At 42.8% G+C, this 20,672-nt stretch overlaps 1 protein-coding gene across 3 annotated transcripts in view; it reads right to left on the reverse strand.

The window, feature by feature from the left end:
* Window positions 1-20,672, reverse strand: part of AP1G1 (adaptor related protein complex 1 subunit gamma 1) — a 35,863-nt gene that overhangs the window by 14,386 nt on the left and 805 nt on the right. For 2 of the 3 annotated variants that reach the window (XM_072346169.1, XM_072346168.1), the window contains exons 1-11: window positions 20,357-20,671; window positions 12,847-13,050; window positions 10,230-10,354; window positions 8,501-8,642; window positions 7,421-7,517; window positions 5,770-5,846; window positions 3,321-3,416; window positions 2,786-2,866; window positions 2,444-2,542; window positions 1,650-1,705; window positions 476-589 (exon numbers count right to left, since the gene is read on the reverse strand). In XM_072346169.1, coding sequence (XP_072202270.1) covers window positions 476-589; window positions 1,650-1,705; window positions 2,444-2,542; window positions 2,786-2,866; window positions 3,321-3,416; window positions 5,770-5,846; window positions 7,421-7,517; window positions 8,501-8,642; window positions 10,230-10,354; window positions 12,847-13,047 — 1,088 coding nt within the window. In that variant the 5' untranslated portion in view covers window positions 13,048-13,050; window positions 20,357-20,671. Of the gene's footprint in view, window positions 1-475; window positions 590-1,649; window positions 1,706-2,443; window positions 2,543-2,785; window positions 2,867-3,320; window positions 3,417-5,769; window positions 5,847-7,420; window positions 7,518-8,500; window positions 8,643-10,229; window positions 10,355-12,846; window positions 13,051-20,356; window position 20,672 lie in introns of those variants that run through there. The other variant, XM_072346170.1, reaches the window with a different exon arrangement.

Below are 20,672 nucleotides of genomic sequence, written 5' to 3' on the forward strand. Positions count from 1 at the left end.
GTGGCCTTCCATCCAAAGCCTACATAGGCCTTTGCTGTTCAATAACCTAACCTCACACTGAATCTGGCACCAAATTGTGGTAGCCTGACTTGATGAACATGTGAGATAATTTACCTTTAAAGATAGCATAACACTGTAAAATGGAATTACATTACATCCACTTCACAACTGTTAGAACTAAGCTTCAGAAGAATGACAGTTCCAAATTGTTTCCTATTCTACATGTTAGAGTATGTAGCACTGTTGAAAAACTAGATCTGATTCAAAGAGTCAAATTTGAAGAATGCCTTCTAGCACAAGTACCTATGGCATATCTAATTGGTTAGACGTGATCAATATAGGAGGATAATTCTAAAATATGTTCATGATGTAATGAGTTGAACGAAATTCCAGCCTGCCTCCAGTTCTCCTGTCATTTTCCCATATGTCCTGCTCACTCTTCAGAGACCACCTCTTTCACTGATATCTGAGTTACCTTTTAATGGAGACATCCAGATCTTTCAGGCAGTCCACAATTGTGCTTCTATGCCTCTGTACTGCATTATGGTCTGTCTGCACAGTTTTCAACAATGATGTCAAAGCCACATATCTGAGACAAGAATACATCATAAGAAAATAGTTAACGGTAAGCATTCGATTTCTATCTACAAATACACCTACCCACACTTAATTTTTTGCAACAAAACAGAGCTCTCTTGTACCCCTCAGTAACAAGTGAGGATCTTCCACGGGACTACCTGGCCTGCTCAAGTAGGGTTACCATACAAAATAGTAACACATTTAATGGTACTCTGCTGCTCAGACAAGCACCCATCCCAGTTCCTGGGCTCATGCCAGCTGTCTGCAGAATGAAGAAGGTTAGAAGGGACTCATGGAGACCATCTAGTCCAACATCCCCTCTCCCCCTTGCTAGGGAAGTTTTGCTAGATTAGGTTGTACAGGAAAGCATCCAGGCAGGTTTGAATTATCTCCAGAGAAGGAGACTCCACCACTTCTCCAGGCAGCTTGCTCTAGTGCCCTGTCATCCAAAAGTGAAGTTTTTTCTCATGTCCTGTCTTCATTTTGAAAAATCACGGCAATTAAAGTTTAGACCTCCCTATATCACACCCAAACTACTAAGCAAGCTGCAATTCCCAAAGCTAGAGCTTATGATGATTTGTAATACTAATGCCTGTGGACATGACTTAATTCTGGCAGTTGCAGCAACTCTATGTTCAGATTCACAGAGATTAATGCACAACTACTGCTTCTTTATGACAGCAGTATGCTGACAGAAGAAAACAAAACAACTCCTTGTCTAATTTGTGAAGTCTCCATTGTCCACTCTGATCTGACCATCATCACTGTACAGGTGGGACAAGACAGGGACAAGACTGACAAAATACTGAAAAAAACCCAATCACTCTGATTAAGAAATGACATTAAGAATTACTTCATGCACCTAGACTCAACTACTTTGAAGGGCAGAGCCATAGTTAAGGTTTTGACAGAGAAAACAAGAAAAAAAGAAAGCTAGTCAGTCATGTTTACCTTACTAACAATACTTCAAAGAACACTCTCCTGGAAAGTCCTACTTAGTTAATTTTTGCGTCATTGCTTCTTAGGCATTTTAAGTTGGGCATAGATGGAGCACACTTCATACAACTTACCTAATATTTTTGTCATTGTTTAATAGGAAACGGCCTAGGATGTTGATAGCTAAGACCTGCAGAAAAAGTTACAAAAGATCAGTGACCAAGAAATCCTCCATCATTGCTTAAACATGACTTAAAAGGCAACATTACTACTGTGCTTCTTGGCCAAAAGCATAACAAAGAACTCTGGGGCCTGACTAAGCAAAGGGAAAACTAAGACAAACTTGATACAGGCTCTCTCCTTTACTCAATGAGAAGCAGTCTTCAGGAAGGTTTTGCTGCACCCCCTGCTCCAACCTTTTTCCCTGTTTTCTTTTCCCCTTTTTTTTTCTTCCCCTCTTGTAACACTATAATGCAATGGAAAGTACAGCACTAATAGCATAGTGGCAAAGCCTCTAGCTACTGGAAATGAAGACAAGCCCAAATGCAACAGTCAGACACAGAAACAAAGAGAGAAAAAACTGTTTACCCTTGGAAGGTATCTGGTAAGGCAGGAATCTTCAGCAAGATACCCTCACCTTCACTGCCAGCCCTTAAATGAGGTCTGGGCAGGGGAGGATCCTGGCTCCAGCCCTTTTGGTCACTCGTATACATTGCATGTACCTGAGCTCCCCTGAGTAGGTCCTGCCTTCCCACCAGGTGCTCAATCACTGCTTCAGGCCGGGGCACAGCATTTCTGCTACACCCCTAAAGTACACCTTCCAAAGAGGCTACAGTCTTCACTAGAATGAACCACAGAGCTTTTTTGACTCACGTGTCTTCTATAGGAATTGCTCTAACACAGAAAAGCCACAGCAAGGACAACTTACTCTCAGTCCACTCTCAGATTTTATGTCCATAATAGTCAGCACAGTTTCATAGAGAATGGCATTTCCCACATTTTTACTTGTTTCTGTATTAGTAGCAACCTAAAGGAAAGAAACAAAATAAGTGACTCCATTTCTTCCAAAGTGGATCCCCTCTGTGTTGTTCTGCAGAAGAAACAGTGAAACTCAGCAATCCTTAGTGTACTGCATCTATGAATACACACCCCCCAGCAACAAAATTCACCCCGGTGTGGCAAGCAGCTGCATCTTCACCAGTGCTGCTGAATCTAAACAACTAACAAATGAAAAGAGAAAGTGTAAGTTCATTAACCTTGCAGGTCTTACCTGTGCAAGTATGTCATTCATTGCTTCACTAGAATCATCATCATTTCGTCCTAGAATCCTTAGTAACCGCAGGATTCGCACCTCCATGACAAAAAGAAAATCTCATTCAACAGAAATCTTTTGCATAAGGGCCATGAAATTCACTGCTTGAGCAGTGATAAAGAAGCACAACGAAAGACTAATTTTCCATTTCAAAGCATAATGCAGATTTGGTTCTATTCTCAGTAAGATCTTTAACAACAGTAACGCACTAACACTGCTCTTTTTCTTCTCATAGGCCAAAACTGTTAAGAATACATCCAGTGTCAAACTAGGCACATTATTGCAGGACCAACATTCATTGTTTCTTCTTGTTTTGCCACAGCTTAGCACATCATAGGGCATGACAACTTCTGCTTAAACTAAAACAGGTGGCTTTCACCAAGATAAACATATAGCATTTACCCAGCCTACTCCAAATCAACACTGCTGCCCTATGTCTCACACCACAGTGCACACGTTAAAACTGTCCATTACTGCTTGAATCATTTCTTACCTGCAAAAAGGGGTCACTGATCCCAGACACATCATGCTCTGGCGAATATCCAGACATGATAAGGTTCTTCAGAATACGAACTAATTGGGGAACAAGCTGTGAAGAAGAGAGTTGTCAGAAATGTACTAGTAGGTTGTTGCTCCTTCTGCCCTATCTTTGAAGTACAGGTCCAAGAATAAATCTTGTATTTGTAAGCAAGTTGTCCTACAGATTCCTCCTCAAAGTTCAGCCTGAACATCTAGAGTCTGTTATACAAATATCTACAGCTTGAATGTTTCTAGTCATTTCCTATCTAAGCTGGAGTCTGAGCACCGTATTGCATCTTTAAAGTACTAAATCTACCACAACTTGAGAAGCAATACCTGAAAGAAAATATCAATTTCAGTCGCCCCCCCCCCCCCCCCACCTTCATGATAAAGGATGTTGCTAAGACCGTTAAAGTAGCATCCTTCCAAAACTTTGTTTGGGAGATTTACCACACTAGCTCCAAATTGATTTTTAGCATACATTCCCACGTAGTACATATCACCTGTTTTCACAGAGCACCAGGCATAAGAGATTTGACCTTTCCAGGTACTGCTAGAATTACAATAAATTATTAAGGATTCCTTTAGTTTGATACTCCATCCAAATCAGCCTCTCAAGAGAAAAGCTTAGTAATCTGCAACACATCCCCTCACAGGAGAGTAACATGCAAGTGTACTGATCTGCAAAAATGCTCCTGGAGCCCTGATTAACATTTGCTTCGCCTTCTAACATGCAAGAATGTTATCAGGACTGAGGACAAGGCAAACAAAGGAAAACACTACAGCCATGGAGACTGGTTGAGGGCCCCTCACCAATCTTCTGTACTCAAATTTCACTGATAAAAAACACCAGCAATGGAGTTGCACCCAGTAGTTCTTTGGCAGTGTCATAAGTGCCTACACAATTCTCCTGTTTTCTTCTGTGTAAAGGAATTACCCACAGCTGCCCTATATTTAAGGTAAGGCATAAAGCCATCAGTGGTAAAGAACACTCATGGCTACAGTGTGCATGCACAAAAAAATCCCTAGAAATCCCCAGATGAGGGCTTGAGCAAAACAGGATTGTGTTTTGAGAAGGCCACAATTGAGATCCAAGGCTGCTATGAGTAGAGAAGTTTAGTGACAAGGCCAGCACACAAAAAGCATTAAATAAGACAACTGATCTAAGCATGTAGCATTAATCACAAACGTGGCATCATCTGATACCACATCACAAGAGGCAAACTTGTACAGATTCAATGCAAGCATGCAACATGTACAAGAATTAAACCTTACCTTTTCGTTCTAACACAGAACAGGATTCCAAACAGACAAACAGTACAAAACAGATGAAGCAGGTGTTAGAGACAGATCAACGTCATATCATTCACAGCATAAATAACCAAAGGGACCACTAGAAAAGTAAGTACCTAGTACTTACATTTTGCAGTCAGCTTTTTCTTTTTTTAAACCAGTAAGACTACCACCCATAAATGAACAATTAGTATCAGGGATAACTACTTTCATGTATCCCTTTCATTCCTGCTCTGCTGTACACATCATGGCAAGAGGAGATGTAAGTCAAAGTGGTAAAATGCACCAATAGGACAAACTGTTTGAAACCCCTAGTGATATACACAAGTCAATGAAGAACAGTAAACTGGGCATGAAAACAAACCTCTTTGAGACATGTGAGAGGAGCAAATGGCCAGTTATGTTTATCAGCTTTGATCAGTTTCTCCTTCTTTGACCAAAAATCAGATTAATTAAAAAAATAAACAATGAAGTTTCCACATAGTCTGGTAGTCTTTAATATGGCAATAACACTGCACAGCAAATTACAGCAATCAATGTTAGGAAATGTGTGTTAAGGGCAGAAAATAAGCAAACATTCCTATCAGAGGGGGAATTACGTTGACATTGAAACCTCTAAGTTAAAAAGAAAAGTTACGTAATATAGCATGCATCAGAGGCGAACTTCCTTTTGAGAAAATAGAGCTTCCACTGGTATTTTTGATGTGAGCTTATACAATTAAGTGACAGTGGTTAAAAAATTCAATTGCATGTGCCTTTCTTGCTTCTTTATGATTAATACAAGTACACTTCCTGATGACCCGGTGCAATTAGCTATGAAGAGAAAAAAAGCCAAAAGGGAACATCAGCCAAAGGGGACATTAACTCTTAACTGTAGGGTGCCATTCATACTAACTATGCAGTCTTCAAGAGTAATGTTTTGTAACTTACCCCCTTCTTGGTCAGGGCTAGGCACTCAGAATTCCCACCTTCCTTTATTGTTTTGATAACAAGTAAAATTAAATTCTTCAGTTGTAATGATTTTATTTTAAAAAGGTGCATGCTAGTTCCACTTCAGAAATTAAGAAGCATCAAAATCAAAACCAAACCCATGAAAATTAATTCTGCAATGCTATCAAATTCACACTTACCTTTCTAAAGTGTGCAAGCATGTCTGGGCTTCTCTCACACATCTCTGTGAGGAGAACTACTGATGTGTGTAGAACACCTAAAAACCAGGGGAAAAAAAGAATCTCCTCATTTCATTAGCTCTAAGCAGATAAAAACCGTAATGAAGTGAAAACAAATCATACAAAACAATCTCCTCTTTAATCTAACACATACACTTCAAAAAGATACTTGCAGCTGTGCCCAAGAGAAAGTTGATGGCAAAGTGCATGTCTTAGATCAGCAACTAAAAGTCAAAGGAGACAAACTAGACTTGTATATTGTTTAAAGAAACTTGCACATGAAATATACTGTTAGACAGTAACAAACGTAAAATAAGATTTGAGAAGGGCAAACTGTTAACTGTATTGTAGGTGCTGAGTTTCTTACGCTTCCCATTTAATCTTTTGATTTGGATACCCTACCCAGCCTTACATGGTCTGCACTGCACCTTCCTTAGAAGGTCTCAAACCTCAAGATAGGAGAAAGACTGCAGTAGACTATTGGCTAAAGCCAAACCGCCTATTTGACAGTCAACTGCTGTGTTCTCTGCCTTAGCAGAACTCAGTTAAAACATCTCTGAAAAGTAGTTAGAAAAGGTATGTCAGTTACAAAGCATTTAATTAGATGACAACAGTTGAAAACTAACCATTGAATGCACCCTCAGCAAGTCTGCAGACAACAAACACTAGGCTGCATGGTGCAGTCAAGATGCTGGAAGGGATACCATCTAGGGGCACCCTGACAGGCTCAAGAGGTGGGCCTATGCAAACCTCATGTAGCTCAAAATGGCCAAGTGTAAGTTCCTACACTGGGGTTAGGGCAAACCCAAACTTGAATACAGGCTAGATGATGAGTGGGACCTGCAGCAATGGACCCGGAGGCTTTGGCAAATGAAAAAAACAAACATGTGGCCTGTTAGTAACGTTTCACTGAACTACTCTTTCTGGAAACAAACTTGCTGTAATGTTTACTGTAGGACTTCTAGCACACAGTGAACTACTTTCTCAAGGCACATCATCACTGCAGATAAGCAAAAGGACTAAGCTTCCCAGGAGTCAGCACTAGCTTGATACAAATTAACCAAGTTACAAATATTTTTTGTTTTTCCCTTTAAACAATCTTCTGAAGTACTTGAAAAAGAAAACCATTAAAACAATAACCTAGCAAAAAAAAGGCAACATTAATGTGAGAATCTATATTATGATCTAAAACAGCTCCGAAGACAGACTCTTCCCTGACAGAGTATAGAGTATTTCCACCCTGATAACACCCGCTAAGCAAGTGTCAGATAATCCTATAGTGCTGTGCTAACAGAAGTCTACACAAAAAGCTGAAAAGCAGTTTGAACTTCTATCCAATACACTGCCCAAAGGAGGTCACAAATTTTCCCATCTCTTGGAATGGGTAAAAAACAGCGAGAGCTCCTTTTATCACCTATGTCATATAAAAACCTGCTAATTTGTAGCCATACAGCCCTGCCATCTCAATTACATTTGTCCTCACTGCATAGCGATGGGAAGAAACAAAAAGTAAAAATTCAACTCAGTAAATCCCTCCAAATAAAAGGTTTCAGTACTGAGTGTGCCATACACAGAAAACAATATAGTCTTGCTAAGCAGGCTCAGATATTACCATGGTTCTTTTCATTCAGCAAGTTTTTGGTGGCTGGCAGGAACATCTCCATAAGTTCAGGCACCTTTCTAATAACGTGAACAGCACACAGTGCTGCCTGTATGGGAAAAACATTCAGTTAGTATGCCGTGCAATGACAGCGAGACACTGAGAACATCTAGCACAGTGGGAACTAACACAGATTTCATGATATACAGAGGCTTGAAACATTTACAGCACATTTTCCCACTCTGCTACAAGTGATACAGCACCACAGAAGAGTTTAACAAAACTTCCACAGTTGAGAAGTAAAAAAAAAACATCGAGTTGCAAAGTAACACTTGCACTAACAGTAGCTCATTTGAAAGTTTTTCACTTCTGAGCCATGTTAATCACTGTGTGGCTCTGCATTTAACAGGGCTACTTCAGCCTGTCTCATTGTTAGGGAGGGAGGGGGATAATGCATTGAAATGAAAAGTTAAATTTATGTAAAATTAATGGCTTGTTTTCTTTCCTTTGCGTATGATCACCTCCCCACAAAACAGTTTCCCATTCAGGTGAAAGGTCCTATGAAAAACAGAAGTACGCTTCAAAAAGCTTGCCTACCTCTTCCAGAGAACAGAAGCAAGAAAAGACCCTGTTCTTTGTAGCTGTCTGAGAATCAAGTGCACTGACTGCCTCCTCCCAGAATACATCATACCTCTCAGCATTGCTGTCTTGCCTAAAATCCCATTATTTCCCCCAGCCTTTCTAAGACATAACAACAAAATATATTTTAAAAGAACAATACTGTTTATACTTTACAGATGCTCTTACATACTGGCTAACAATTAGAAGTTTAGAGCTGGAGCCTGCGAACAGGTGAGTGCCCATAATACAATCAATAACCTTAAGATACAAAGTATGAAACTAGAAGCAGATGCCTCATCTGTTGGAGGCTAGCATTCCAGAGGGCTACACACAGACATGGGCTTTGGCCTCAACTTCTCTTACATGCTTCCGGATATTCAGTCAGCAGCCCAAGCTGTCTAATGTTCCAGTTATTAGCAAGATAGCCCATTAATCTCAAGTTTCAGTCCTTAACAAAACACTCAACAGTACCTTCTTCCTAAGATAGGAGTTGGATGTTTTGAGGAGCTTTTCAACCTCTCCTGCAAGGTCTCTGCACATTTCTGAAGAGCCCATGCAGCCAAGAGTGCAGAGTGCCAGCCCCTGCACATACTGCGTGCTGTGGTTAAGGTCACTGCAAAGAAGAGAAAAAAAGACAAAACAAAAAAAAGAAGACGGTCAGCATGTGCACAAGTCCTGAATATGCAAAAAAAAAAAAGAACTATGTACAGCCACACAGCCATCTGCACGCACGGCCCAGAAGAGACTTCAACGCTAAGCTATCTGGGACTAATACAGCTTCCATACAGCAATTACAACAACTTTTAGAAACTGACTTCCAATCAATTTTCAATCAGAACACTTGGTACTCATGTCACCGCGGCATCCAGGATTCAGTCACAAATGACTAAATTGTGAAGGAAATAAAAATACAGTTCCTATCTGGGAGGTGAGTTGGCGACTGCACAATGGGAGAGCAGGGGAAGCAAGCAGTATGTAACCTGCTTCGTACAACATGCAGAAAAGCAAGAGAGCATTCTGCTTGTAACACCAAGTTGTGGCAACATGCAAATAAAAGAACAAACTACACCTGCCATTAAAATGGGTTGATTTTTCTTTCCTTATTTTAGCAAGGTTTTGGCAGCTATACATAATAGCAAATACAGCGAGCACATGCTGCTCCACAAGGGCGTCCACTTGTTTGTATGGAAGATCTAGGTAGTGGTTATAAGACACTGATGAAAGCACGAAAAAGCGGCAGGAGGGGAAACCAAGAGAGAAAGCAATAACCTTCCCCCCACTTAAGTAGGTTGCCACTTTCCAGTTTTGTTTGACTTCAACCTGACTCATCACAGGTTCATCACAATCATCAAATTCATTGCACCCTTGCCATACAAATTCATTTTAGCATAAGTAATCAGAAAAAAATGTTAATATAGCAGTCTACCTCTAATGGAAGAGCCACACAGGTATGACATTTCAATTAAAGAATATCTGACCAAATGTTTATCTCCCAGACATCTGCAGATCCCAAGGCCTGCAAGCCTTGTCAAGGCCTTCCAAGCACTTGAGGACAGTCTAAACAATCAGTCTTACCAATACTTCACTTGCTATTACTCAAGAGCCTTATGTTCTAAAAGTAAATAATAAAACCGGATGCACCACATACGACCAAGCAGGCACAAGGATAAATAACTAGACACCAGATGTCTTGTCACTATCTACCCATATAATAAGTTGATGCTTGGACTAGATGATATTAGTGGTCTTTTCCAACCTCAGTGATTCAACAAATGGAATCTTTTTTTCTTTTTTTTTTTTTTTTTTTTTTTAAACACAACAAATGGTAGTTTGCACTGACTGACTAGATTACTTTGACCATTCCATCTCCCTGTTTTTATTTATCTTAAGACAACCTGCAGAGCAACACATTACCATTCTAGAACATTAGCTACAACAAGTACGGTTTGCCATGTACACCTCTGCAGGACCAATGAAATTTTGTATTCTCTTCTTTCCAAGGAACCTAAAGGATCACTTAATACAATACAAATCTACAACAATCTTTTATGGTCAATAGCATAAAAAAAGATTGAGAATAAAAGCTTTCTAAAACAAGGGGGAAAAAAATTAGAAGTACTGAAAATATCAGTGTCAGGAGCATAATTCCAGATCCTGAAGCCACAAAATGTGTTGACAGAGAGAGAGCTGGTACCCTTACTTCTTGATGCAATTGGTCATAAGAAGATGGACATCCTGTCTCTCATCCAGCAGCAACATGGCACCTAAATACCCAATGCGCTTGTCAGTGAATTTCTGAGAGGCAATGAGCTTGAGGCACTCCAACTGGAAAAAAAAAAACAACAGAAAAAGAATTAGCTTAAACTATTTCTCAGCTAGAAGAGTTTGAGCTCTGATATTCACTAATGTAGGTCTCTCATCATATATTTTTAAAACTACATTTTACTTCCATTTTGATGATATGGAAAAAAAAGGCTGAATGACCTGCCCAAAGAACCCAGCAATAGAGTAGCAAAATCAATAGTAAGTCTGCTGTCTTGAAGGAACAATCCACTGTTGACCTTCCATTACCTCACATACACCAGTTAAGTGGGATCAGAGCACAGAAGAGAAAGATAACACATATAGACAAGAATCATCGGTTAAAAAAAGAAAAAAACACTCGGAAATCCAGAGAAAAACCTGAAGAATATGTCATGCTTGATATACACTGCATTTTTTATTTATTTTTTTTGCACTTCAATGGGTACATCTACCCACCAGGGAGAGAATCACTGCTCTGTTGAGATGTCAAAAACAATTTTGATGTTTATGATCTGTAACTAGATAAATCTTAGATACAGATACAGTCAGATATACTTAAGTTTTTATGCTGTCCTGTAATTTCCATATGAACTTCAGAAATTTTAGTAAAATCACATGCACTGGAGCCACTACAAACATCCCTTCCATCATGTAGAAATATATCAACTGTGTTGAAAAGTATAAAGGAAATTCCTTAGATAACACATCCAGCTGCCACTTACACTCAGATGACTTCAGTTAAGCTGCGAACCAATTTTTAAACTTAAAATGTTCTTAGTTCAAAAATACAGCCACTAACATTACTACGCACTGAATCAGATCCCTACTTTTCATACTGTAACACTATAACATGACGGAAAGTACAGTGATAATAGCAGAGTGGCATAGCCTCTGACTGTGGCAAATGAGTACCAACCTAAAGGCAGGAGCCATATACACCAAAACAAAGGAAGAAATTTGCTTACCTTTGGAAGGTCTCAGGTACACAGAGATCTGCAGAGAGACACCCTCACCTCCACTGCCAACCCTTAGATGAGGTCTGGGAAGGGTGGATCCTGGCTCCAGCCCTTCTGGTCACTCGGGTACACTGCATGCACCTGAGCTCCCCTGGGCTGGCCCTACCTTCTGACTAGGTGCTCAATTACTGCTTCAAGCTGTGATTTAGCATTTCTGCTACACAGACAAAACAGCAGAAATGGCTTCTTAAAACAGGTAAAAGATTAATCTTCTCACAAGCACATGCCCAAAGTTCATTTTACAAATTAGCTAGGGCAGCAAGTAAGCACACAGTGGATGTACAGGGAGGATGAGATAAAGCTTCCAATAGATCTGTTCTAAAGGACACGAAAGGGGTACGCATAGGCAAAAATACAGGGCATCACAAAAAGGTTTTCACAGTCCTGCACTACAGGGAGGCTTGAACAGGGAGATGTGAGAAGTGTGCGCACATCAAGAGGGCAAAACTATACCGGATGCTGAAAAACTTGAAAGGAAATTAAATTGTTCCAGAGAAAAATAAATGCCACAGCCTAGCCACTAACAAGTTCTCCGAACTGCAAAGAACCAGAATATCTAACACAACTATGCAAGAAGTTCCCATATATTAATTATCTAGTTTGAGCTAGATAGTTCCCAGAAGTGCAACTGACAAATTAAAAGAGACCAAGGCCAGAGGATGGAGTATTTTACCCTACAACAGTCAGCGCAGGTGTTCCTGTTATATCATAGTTGTTACATCTCAAACAACTCTTATCTCTGGGAGAAGAATCCAATGATGTAGAAATAAGGTGGTTCCTTTTAAACTCAAGGTACAGTCCAAATTCACTCTTTAACACTAAGACAGTTTGAAGCCTAGGTTAGACTGTAGCAATTGGACAGATCAGTACAGTGGAAAAGGCATTACAATAAAGGTGTGATGATGAAAGGACTAGCACAATAGAGAGGTGCTATAAGGGAAGAAGATTGCTCACTTATATCAGAAAATTCCAGGTTTTCAGGGGAAGCTTCACCAAGGAGGGATCTCCAGACAGAGATCCTTCCTCTCCAGTGGCAGTCAGCCCTTAAATGAGGTCTAAGAGAGGTGCAGGTGTTCTACCTAGAACAAATTACTTCAGAAAACAGGTATAGGAACTCCTTTAAAGCATCTGGCAATTCCCATCAGATACACAACTTTGAGATGCCATCCTGAAGTCATCTAGAAATACTCATACTCACCAGACTGCAGTTTAACTACTGCTCTGCAAGACACATCTACAGTAAGGAGTAGACAGCCTGAGTAAAGCAGACTAACTCTAAGTTTCATAACAAAATATGTAAAAATAGGTTCCAAGTAGAAAATGTCTTTATCACAGTCAAAACTAACTAACGCAGATTCAGAGGATGTGTGAGGACAGACCTCAAAACACCTCAAAGCAAAACTGCACTAGTTTTGCTTCAAACTAGCCTGTGCACTCAAAACACATGAAGCACACTGGTATACACACATAGCATAGCAGCAATGAAGACTAACCTACCTGTCCAAAATGTGCAGGGTATCCCAGCATGTGCATATACAGCAGCTTTGCCACATTTCTGCATCTGTATGTGTTATCTTCTTCTCGGAAGGATGACCGTATAGCAGCACATTCCTTTTGAATCATCTCACGTTCTTCTGCCTGGGTTCTTGCTGTCCGGATGGTCCGGATCAGCTCCCGCAGTCTGATGGGGGCTGGCATCCTCTGGGAGAAGAAAGAAAGAGATCTATAAGCCTTCTACTGTATCTGACAACTTCCTAATTGTCTCAGTTTAGCATATTCTTCTTTCTTCCCTTACAACTACACAAATGTAAGAATTAAAAAAAGGCAAACAGCTTCAAGCAGCATGGTTAAAAACAAACCCAAAGGCCACAGGAATCTACTGTACCTTCCAGGAACAGAAATTTTCACAATTGCCTTTCTAGAAACAGAAACTACTATACTTTGAACTAGCTATCAAGTGAGCGTTACATGATTCCCAGTCCGAAATAGATAAGAACACTACTCAGCAAGGCATGTTCGTATTTTCTGACTCTCTCCAGGGAGGTTTGATCCTGAAATCATGACAATGTGGGGCACAAAACATCCTTTACAAAACACAACGCTATTAAATAACTAACAGAAGCTTTCAGGGAGGTGTTTCAGAGAGCCACACTTCAAAAATCCCACGTACTTGGGCCATGCATTCTTCTACCTTTGAGGAGGAAAAGACATCAGAAAATACTGATGGAAGAGCAATATGAGCAGCGTGGATGTATTTCAGAATCAAGCAGACACCATACCTTTATTAAATACCAGACAGAACAATCATTGCTTCAGAGGCAATGTGACAAAGCCTCTCACGTTACTGTATGAATATGACTGTTTAAAAAGAAAGCATATACTACATGAACTTTAGGTAGTTTCATTTTACCAGGTGGAACAATGATGGGCACTATCCGAGCTGGAGTGCAATGCATTCTCCTGAATAGATTTCAAGAAAGAAATGGCTCCCCAAAAAATGTTTAGGAAGTTCAAATGTAGAACCTAATTCTAGTTTATATTCAGAGCAGACTTTTCACTTTCATGAGGATAAACTCACACAACTTTCTCTACAGTTGTCTTTTATCCATGCTAGACTGCAAGTATAGCAAAACCATTCTTAAATCGCACCAATGTGTAAAATGTTACTCAACACAGCAGTCCATCACAGGTCTTCTGCGTGTCCCCATCTTCCTAAATCAGTGCCATAAATTTTAAGCACTACCATATCACATGAGACACATTCCGACACTGTGCTGACTGGCTGGCATGGTACAACACATTTGACTGAACAGGCAGGCTGGGAAGCACACATTTAGCAGGGCAACCTGCGTGCTGCAACAGAAAAACAGACAGGTATGTACAATGAGCGAAGGCGGCCTCCCAGTCAAGCAGCTGAATGTTGTTCTATGGATCCGAATAATAAACTTGGACTGCTACAGAATTCAGTCCTAACACTAAATCTCCTCAGTCGGTCTGACCAAACAGCCCCTCACGTTCCAACTGCCCAATAATTTGCATGGGATACTTCAGAATGAGAAACTTCAGACTGAACTATTAAAAAACTAAACAAACAAACAAAAACAATAAGAAAAGGAAAACACTTTTAAATGTCTTGTAAAATTAAGGTAACTATGCAAGAGTTACTGCAAAGTAAGCTACAGCTCCTGTTTAGTATGTGCTAGTTTGTTGGCAGCTGTTGTCTGGATGTGCTGCTTTACTCTGTAGTAATTTAGCAAAAAGCAATAAACTTAAGTGCACAACGGCACTGCAGACCAGGTAACACAGTGACAGTCACAGCCCGCTATACAGCCCAACAGCCTGCCTTTAGGAGCATATCTTTGGGGGTGAATGTAAGAAATTATGGGATGAGTTTTGTCTACTTCAGAAGTTATTCTGGAATCAGGTAGGATGCCACCTCTCTGAATTCTATGAAACCTTATAACAACATCTGTTGAGGTTTAGCTTTCTATTTGACATGCTGTGTTGGTAGAGGTCTTTGAGGCTCCTATAAAAGTTCCTCTTAATTAAAGTTGGTCCCTCACTTCTATAGCACTCTTCAACTCAGATCGCTCTTTGACATGAAGAACACCATCTACCAATTCCTCAGTGTCCTAAATGGGCACAGACAGGAAGCAGATCAGAAACACAGTGGCCCTACCAGGTCTGACCAAAGCTCACCCCGTTCAGTATCCTGCTTCCCACAGCAGCAGGATCCCATGGAAGGCTGGGAGAGCCAGCTCAGCATGCAGACAGACACTTCTGTTCTATTGCAGACTACAACAATCTGCAGCATAAGAAGTTCTAAAGCAAAAAGAACCAATGTCAAATAAAATAAAAATAATAAATAAATGAATCCGTTTTTATTTTGAATCCAGGTGAACTTCTAGAATCAACAATATTCTGCAAGTCACAGCTTGAGTTCCAAGCACAACACATGGAAAGATGGTTCATTTGTTTGTTCTGCAGTTTCAAGTCCTTGTTGCAGTTGATGCCCCAAGCAGTTCTATGGAGATGACAACAAATTACCTAGTTAGTAATACTGAGGAACTCCTAATTTTACACACTTCCATGGCTACTCCTCCCCCACCTTTTCAATCTGAGACCTGTAGACCCATATCTGAGCCATTCCATGACTGGTTATGCTTATTGCCTTGTCTGTATGGTCCCCAGTTCTCCTGCGTCCTTTCTGAAAGAGGGGTGGAAAGAAAGCACCGCACCCAGCATTTAAAACATAGCTGTGCCACATTACTTACCATAGGAGTCCCTTCTCTAGTTTCCCCAGTCTCTCCGGGTATATGGTTGCTACAAAGTGTTCTTTTTACGTAACAGTTTGACAAACCCACTAAAGCCCAGAATTTTTAAGTCCAGTCCACACTCCATACCCCCTCCCCTTCAAACACACTTTCAAACTGCTTTTGATAAGCCATACTTTTTCTGGAAAATGGGGAATGAACTGAAATAAAATAAAAACACCACTGCAGGCTCTTACTATGGGAAAAAGGAATGCAATGGAAGGGCAACACAGGCATGTAACAACAGAGGGACCTGCACAGACAGAATGGCATTCCGATGGAAAATAAAGGAGCTCACCCATCTCCAAAGACCCAGGCCCACAGGAAAGACTCCACAAGGAGCAATCTCCAATCAGAGATCCTTCCCCAGTGGCAGTCAGCCCTCAGTGCCTGGATAGGGAGCTAGGAGATACGGTTTAGGGGCTGTCTGTAGGTAGGGTAAAGGGAGGACGGTTGGACTAGATGATCTTGTAGGTCCTTCCCAACCTTGTGGTTCTATGATTCAGTGAGTGCTTAGAGAGGTGCGGCCAGGCTCCACCCCTTCCGGCTGCACAACTCTATTGCCTTCACCTGTGCTCCCAGGGCTGGGGGTGTCCTTCCCCAGCTGCTCAGTGGTTCAGGCAGTGACCCAACAGTTACCAGACACAGGCACATACCTCTGCAGCCCATAGGCAGTAACTTCATCATCATTAATAACAATGTCTTTTACTAATAATCACTTATGTGTACGCTCACTCTGAAAGATAGACTGATTCCACTCCTTTCATTGGTCTATGGACAGCCAGGACCCATCATGCCAGATGAAGCCATCTGAAAACCAGCCTGTTACTTTACAAATGAGATGCCTTCAAACAAAGCAGTTGAGCTTATGAGGCACAAGGCAGTGTGAGCGGACAGCTCTGGGAGAGCCGAGATGGAGCAGGAAAGATGTGAAGCATGGCCTCCTACACTAAGTCACTTCTAAGTGCAGAATCATCAGGTTACAGACCACCTCAACCTTCTGCTCCTCAGAACAGCAGCAGCGGCAACTACAAGTTAAACAGTTGCTTTGTTTGCCTGCAAATGTTTACAGACTGCAAGCAAATGGAATTTAGGCACCGATTTGGTATCACAAGTCCTTCTGCTCTCACACTGTATTTTAAGGGTTTATAAATTGCTCAACACCATCTCCAGTGATCCCTTACAGTAGGTAGTGCTGCTTTCCCAGCCCTTCACATTCTGTGGGTATTTCTATAGAGGACTTTGTTTGCCCCAGTAAATCTGGCCCTGGACAACGGAAAGTAAACAGACAAAGCCTAAATCACTTCAGCCAATGGAAACAGCACCAAATGAAATTACCATACATGTGAAGCACAGCCTAAGAACCTTCACTGTGCATCCTTCAGTGTTCAGGCAGGACTTCCTAATTCATCAAGGAGGCAGAAAAAACAAAAGCCAATACTGAAGATCCAATAAGATTTCACTGTCATCATCCATTCATTCCTATGTCTTATTGCTAAGAAAACCAAACAATTTTGGTTTTTATTACTCTTTCACTATATTAGCGAACACTTAAAAACAAGCTATCAGAAAGTCACTGCTAAAAAAATCCTTCAGGACAGAACATCAATTCTCAATTCCTTGAGCTCCGGCAACAGACCGAGCCCACAGAACTGCCCACAGCACCGCGTGCTCTATGGGGGACGCGGCCTTGGCTCTTCCTTCAAATAGGATACAATCCCGCTTACAGATTTTCCTGTAAGTGGTGTTTCCAAACTCAGCTCATCCTACAAAGCAGCCAAAGCACATACACGCACACATCTCCAAACAGAGCTACAGTACACTAATCAAGTTGCCCTACCCCCAACTCATGCAATCACACTCCTAAAAGGACAAAACACCCCACACCCCCACTTTTGAGAAGTTACATAATTCAAACCTGACCCAACTCCAACTGCAATCAGTAACAGAATTCCCCTACTTCCTTCATTAGAACTGATCAAGCCTCCTGAACAGAAAAACAGAAGATACGTCTGGATAGACGGCACAAAAGGAAAATCTGCAGTGGTTAACCAGAACAGAGCAAAGGCCTCAACCGCACAGCACTGCCAGGGGTCTTCACACTATCAGATACCTGAAAAGAAATAGAAAGCGGCACAATGGCAGTAAAAAGAGAAATAAAACACCACAAATAGAGACCAGACTGTCGAGAAAAAACTAAGAAGAAAGAGATACTGGCACGTTGTTTAACACTATCCATATTTATACAAAAAACAGCACGCTCCTAACCAAGCAGCACTGCCATCATCACCAAGGGCAAAGGCAACACGCAACAGCTCCTAAAAAGCAACCAACCATACAAGATTCAAAGGAGAATGTAGCGCCTCTTGAGAAAAAGCTATTTCCTACAACACAGGTAACTAATAAGTGAAAAATAAGTAACATAGGGATATCAGAAAGAAATTAAGGCAAGGGGAGCGTCAAGACAGAGTGATAACACAAGGAATCAGAATACTTTGCATTATACAAAGATGGGGGGGCTTGGGAATGGAAGGAAGTATGGAACACAGCCTAAAAATGGAAGCTGAAAAACACAGAGGATGTGATGGTCCCACGTCCAGCATCAGGTACGCTGAAAGAAAACAAGAAAGGCAGCACTAGAGTACCATGCAGGCGAGGCAGCATGAGTGTCACTGCTTTGTGACTACACCACACACCTTCCCCTACACGGCATTAAAACAAACTGCTGTACTGCCAGGTAACTGCTGCCTGGAAATGCTCACTGTGGACTTTTATCTACAGCACCTCTGAAGGGCCGGATCAAGGCAAATGCTTCTAACTGCAGTGATATTAGCAGATATTCGTTTGCACTACTTTTTTGTGAGTAACACCATCATATATTTGTTTACTGACACCAAAATGATCACCCGATAAAGTAACACAACTATCACGATAGATGAGACTGTTTTCCTCAAAGAACATCCCAGTGTGATCTCGAACAAAGTCACATTGCTTTCAGTCAGAAGATTTTGCCCTCTTACCAAACAAAACAGCTCATCTGTGGAACGGTCTGAAGATGATACCACCAGCTCAAAAATTAGAGCCAGCATTCGTGTAAAGGAGGCACGAGATGCTGTGCTGAATGCCAGCAGCTTCAGAAGCCCTTATGCATTGAAAGACAGCTTTCTAAACCTTAACTCATGCAGTCTGTCTGCATGTCTAAGAACAGACAAATTCAGCTCCTTTCTGCTGCTCACAGCCCTTTTATTCCACAAATGAATTTACCGATCTCATCAGGTTACAATGACGCGAATTCAAAACTCCTGTCTGCAAAGAGGCTATCAAGATTGGAAGGATCTACCTCTCACACTCACTCATCGGCCAGGACACTGCCAACAAAAGTACGGATGGACTCCGCTTCGATTACAGGCCTCTTGGAAAAAAAAAGAAGGTCAGATTGAAAGTCACAGGAACAAAGAAAGGGAAGAGAATGTCCCTCCATCAAAAAAATTACAAAGGAAGGAACCTGAAAGCTGTCCTACGCACCAGGGCCAGGAGAGCTGGACGCCCTCACTGACAGACCTTCCTTTCTGTTGTCAGCTCACAGGAATTTAAGTACGTTCCTCTCCTCCTCCCAGAGGGCTCACACTAACTGAGGAACAAAGCCTCCTGCCTTCATTCAGCTCCTGGGTATCCAATGAAATGCACTGTCTGAAGACAGAGTACAAGCAGGAAAAAGGAAAAGTTTTGTGGTGGAAAGGGCACGCTCCCTTTCTACAGAGAAAAAAACACAGTTTGCAGAAAGGGGGAAGAAAAGTAAACAAGCACACGAAGATCGAGACTTGTGCTACTGCATAGAACCAGGGAAAAAACAACTTCAATGTGTCATTTTAAACACTAGACGGATGGAGTACTACTACAGTCAGAAATACACCCTACTTTGCTTAAGCTGCTGAGTGCCAGATGCCCCTTCTGGTCCCGCACGTGAACCGCCCTTCCGAAGCACTTCCATTTAACTCCGTATTTTTCCATTCAGACTTCCAGCTTTCAAAACTGACCGCACCACGGAGCCCTGAAAGCGCAGCTTCTTACAGCGCCGCAGAACAAACAGTCCCGGCCCCCAGCTCCCAAACCAACGCCCGCCGTTAAAACAACCACGATTTGCCTTCGGGCTTCTGAGGAGGCACACGGCGGGCTCCAGGAGGGACCCGAACACCCGCGCTGCCTTCCAGCGGCCGAGCCGAGGCCGTTCGGTCCCGGCGGAACTCCCGCACCATTCCTGCGTTCACGAAGCGCCGCGCGGCGTTACCGAGTCCAGCAAGCGGCCCGCGGCTGAGACCCAAAGGCCGCGAGCAGCGCTCCGTCTCGCCTCCGAAAGCTCCGAAGGGGCGCAGGCCGACGGCCCGGAGCGCCGAGCGGAGGCCGCAGGAACGGCCGAGACCGAGCGAGGGCGGGCGGAACGCGACGAGCCGCGGGGGGGGGGGGCGGGCGGTCGCGGCCGAGAGAGGGACGGAGGTTCGGCGGGCAGCGCCCCGACGGCGGCGCTCACGGCTCCGGGCCGCGGGATCCTGCGGTACGCGGACAACGGCAACCGAGAGCCTGCCCGGCCACCGCCACCAGGAGAGCGGAGCGGCGGAGGGAGAACGGGCGTGCGGCGCGCGGAGGGGGGGAAGGGGAAGGGGGGGCGGACGGGCGGGCGGCGCGGCCCCACTCACCGGGCCGGTCCCTGGAGCGGAGGCAGCAGCAGGAGCCAGGCATTCAAAATGGCGGCGGCTCGGCCTCAGCACCGATACCGCAGGCGGAGGGATCCGCACGCCGGAACGCTCCTCTCGGCCTCGCGGCCTCCGCTGCGTCAGTCCCGGAAAGCGGCCGGTCGGTCTCGGCCGCGAAGGCACCGACCGGGAGCGGGACGGGCGGCAGCGGCGCGGAAAGGGCCGCGCGCACTATTTGTCCCGGCGGAAGCGCACGCGGCGCCGACTCCTGAGGAGCGGCACGAGATCGCCGTGGCAGTCGCTGATGACGTCACGCTCG

Source organism: Excalfactoria chinensis, chromosome 11 (genome assembly GCF_039878825.1).
Source record: "Excalfactoria chinensis isolate bCotChi1 chromosome 11, bCotChi1.hap2, whole genome shotgun sequence".
Classification (NCBI taxonomy): Eukaryota; Metazoa; Chordata; class Aves; order Galliformes; family Phasianidae; genus Excalfactoria; species Excalfactoria chinensis.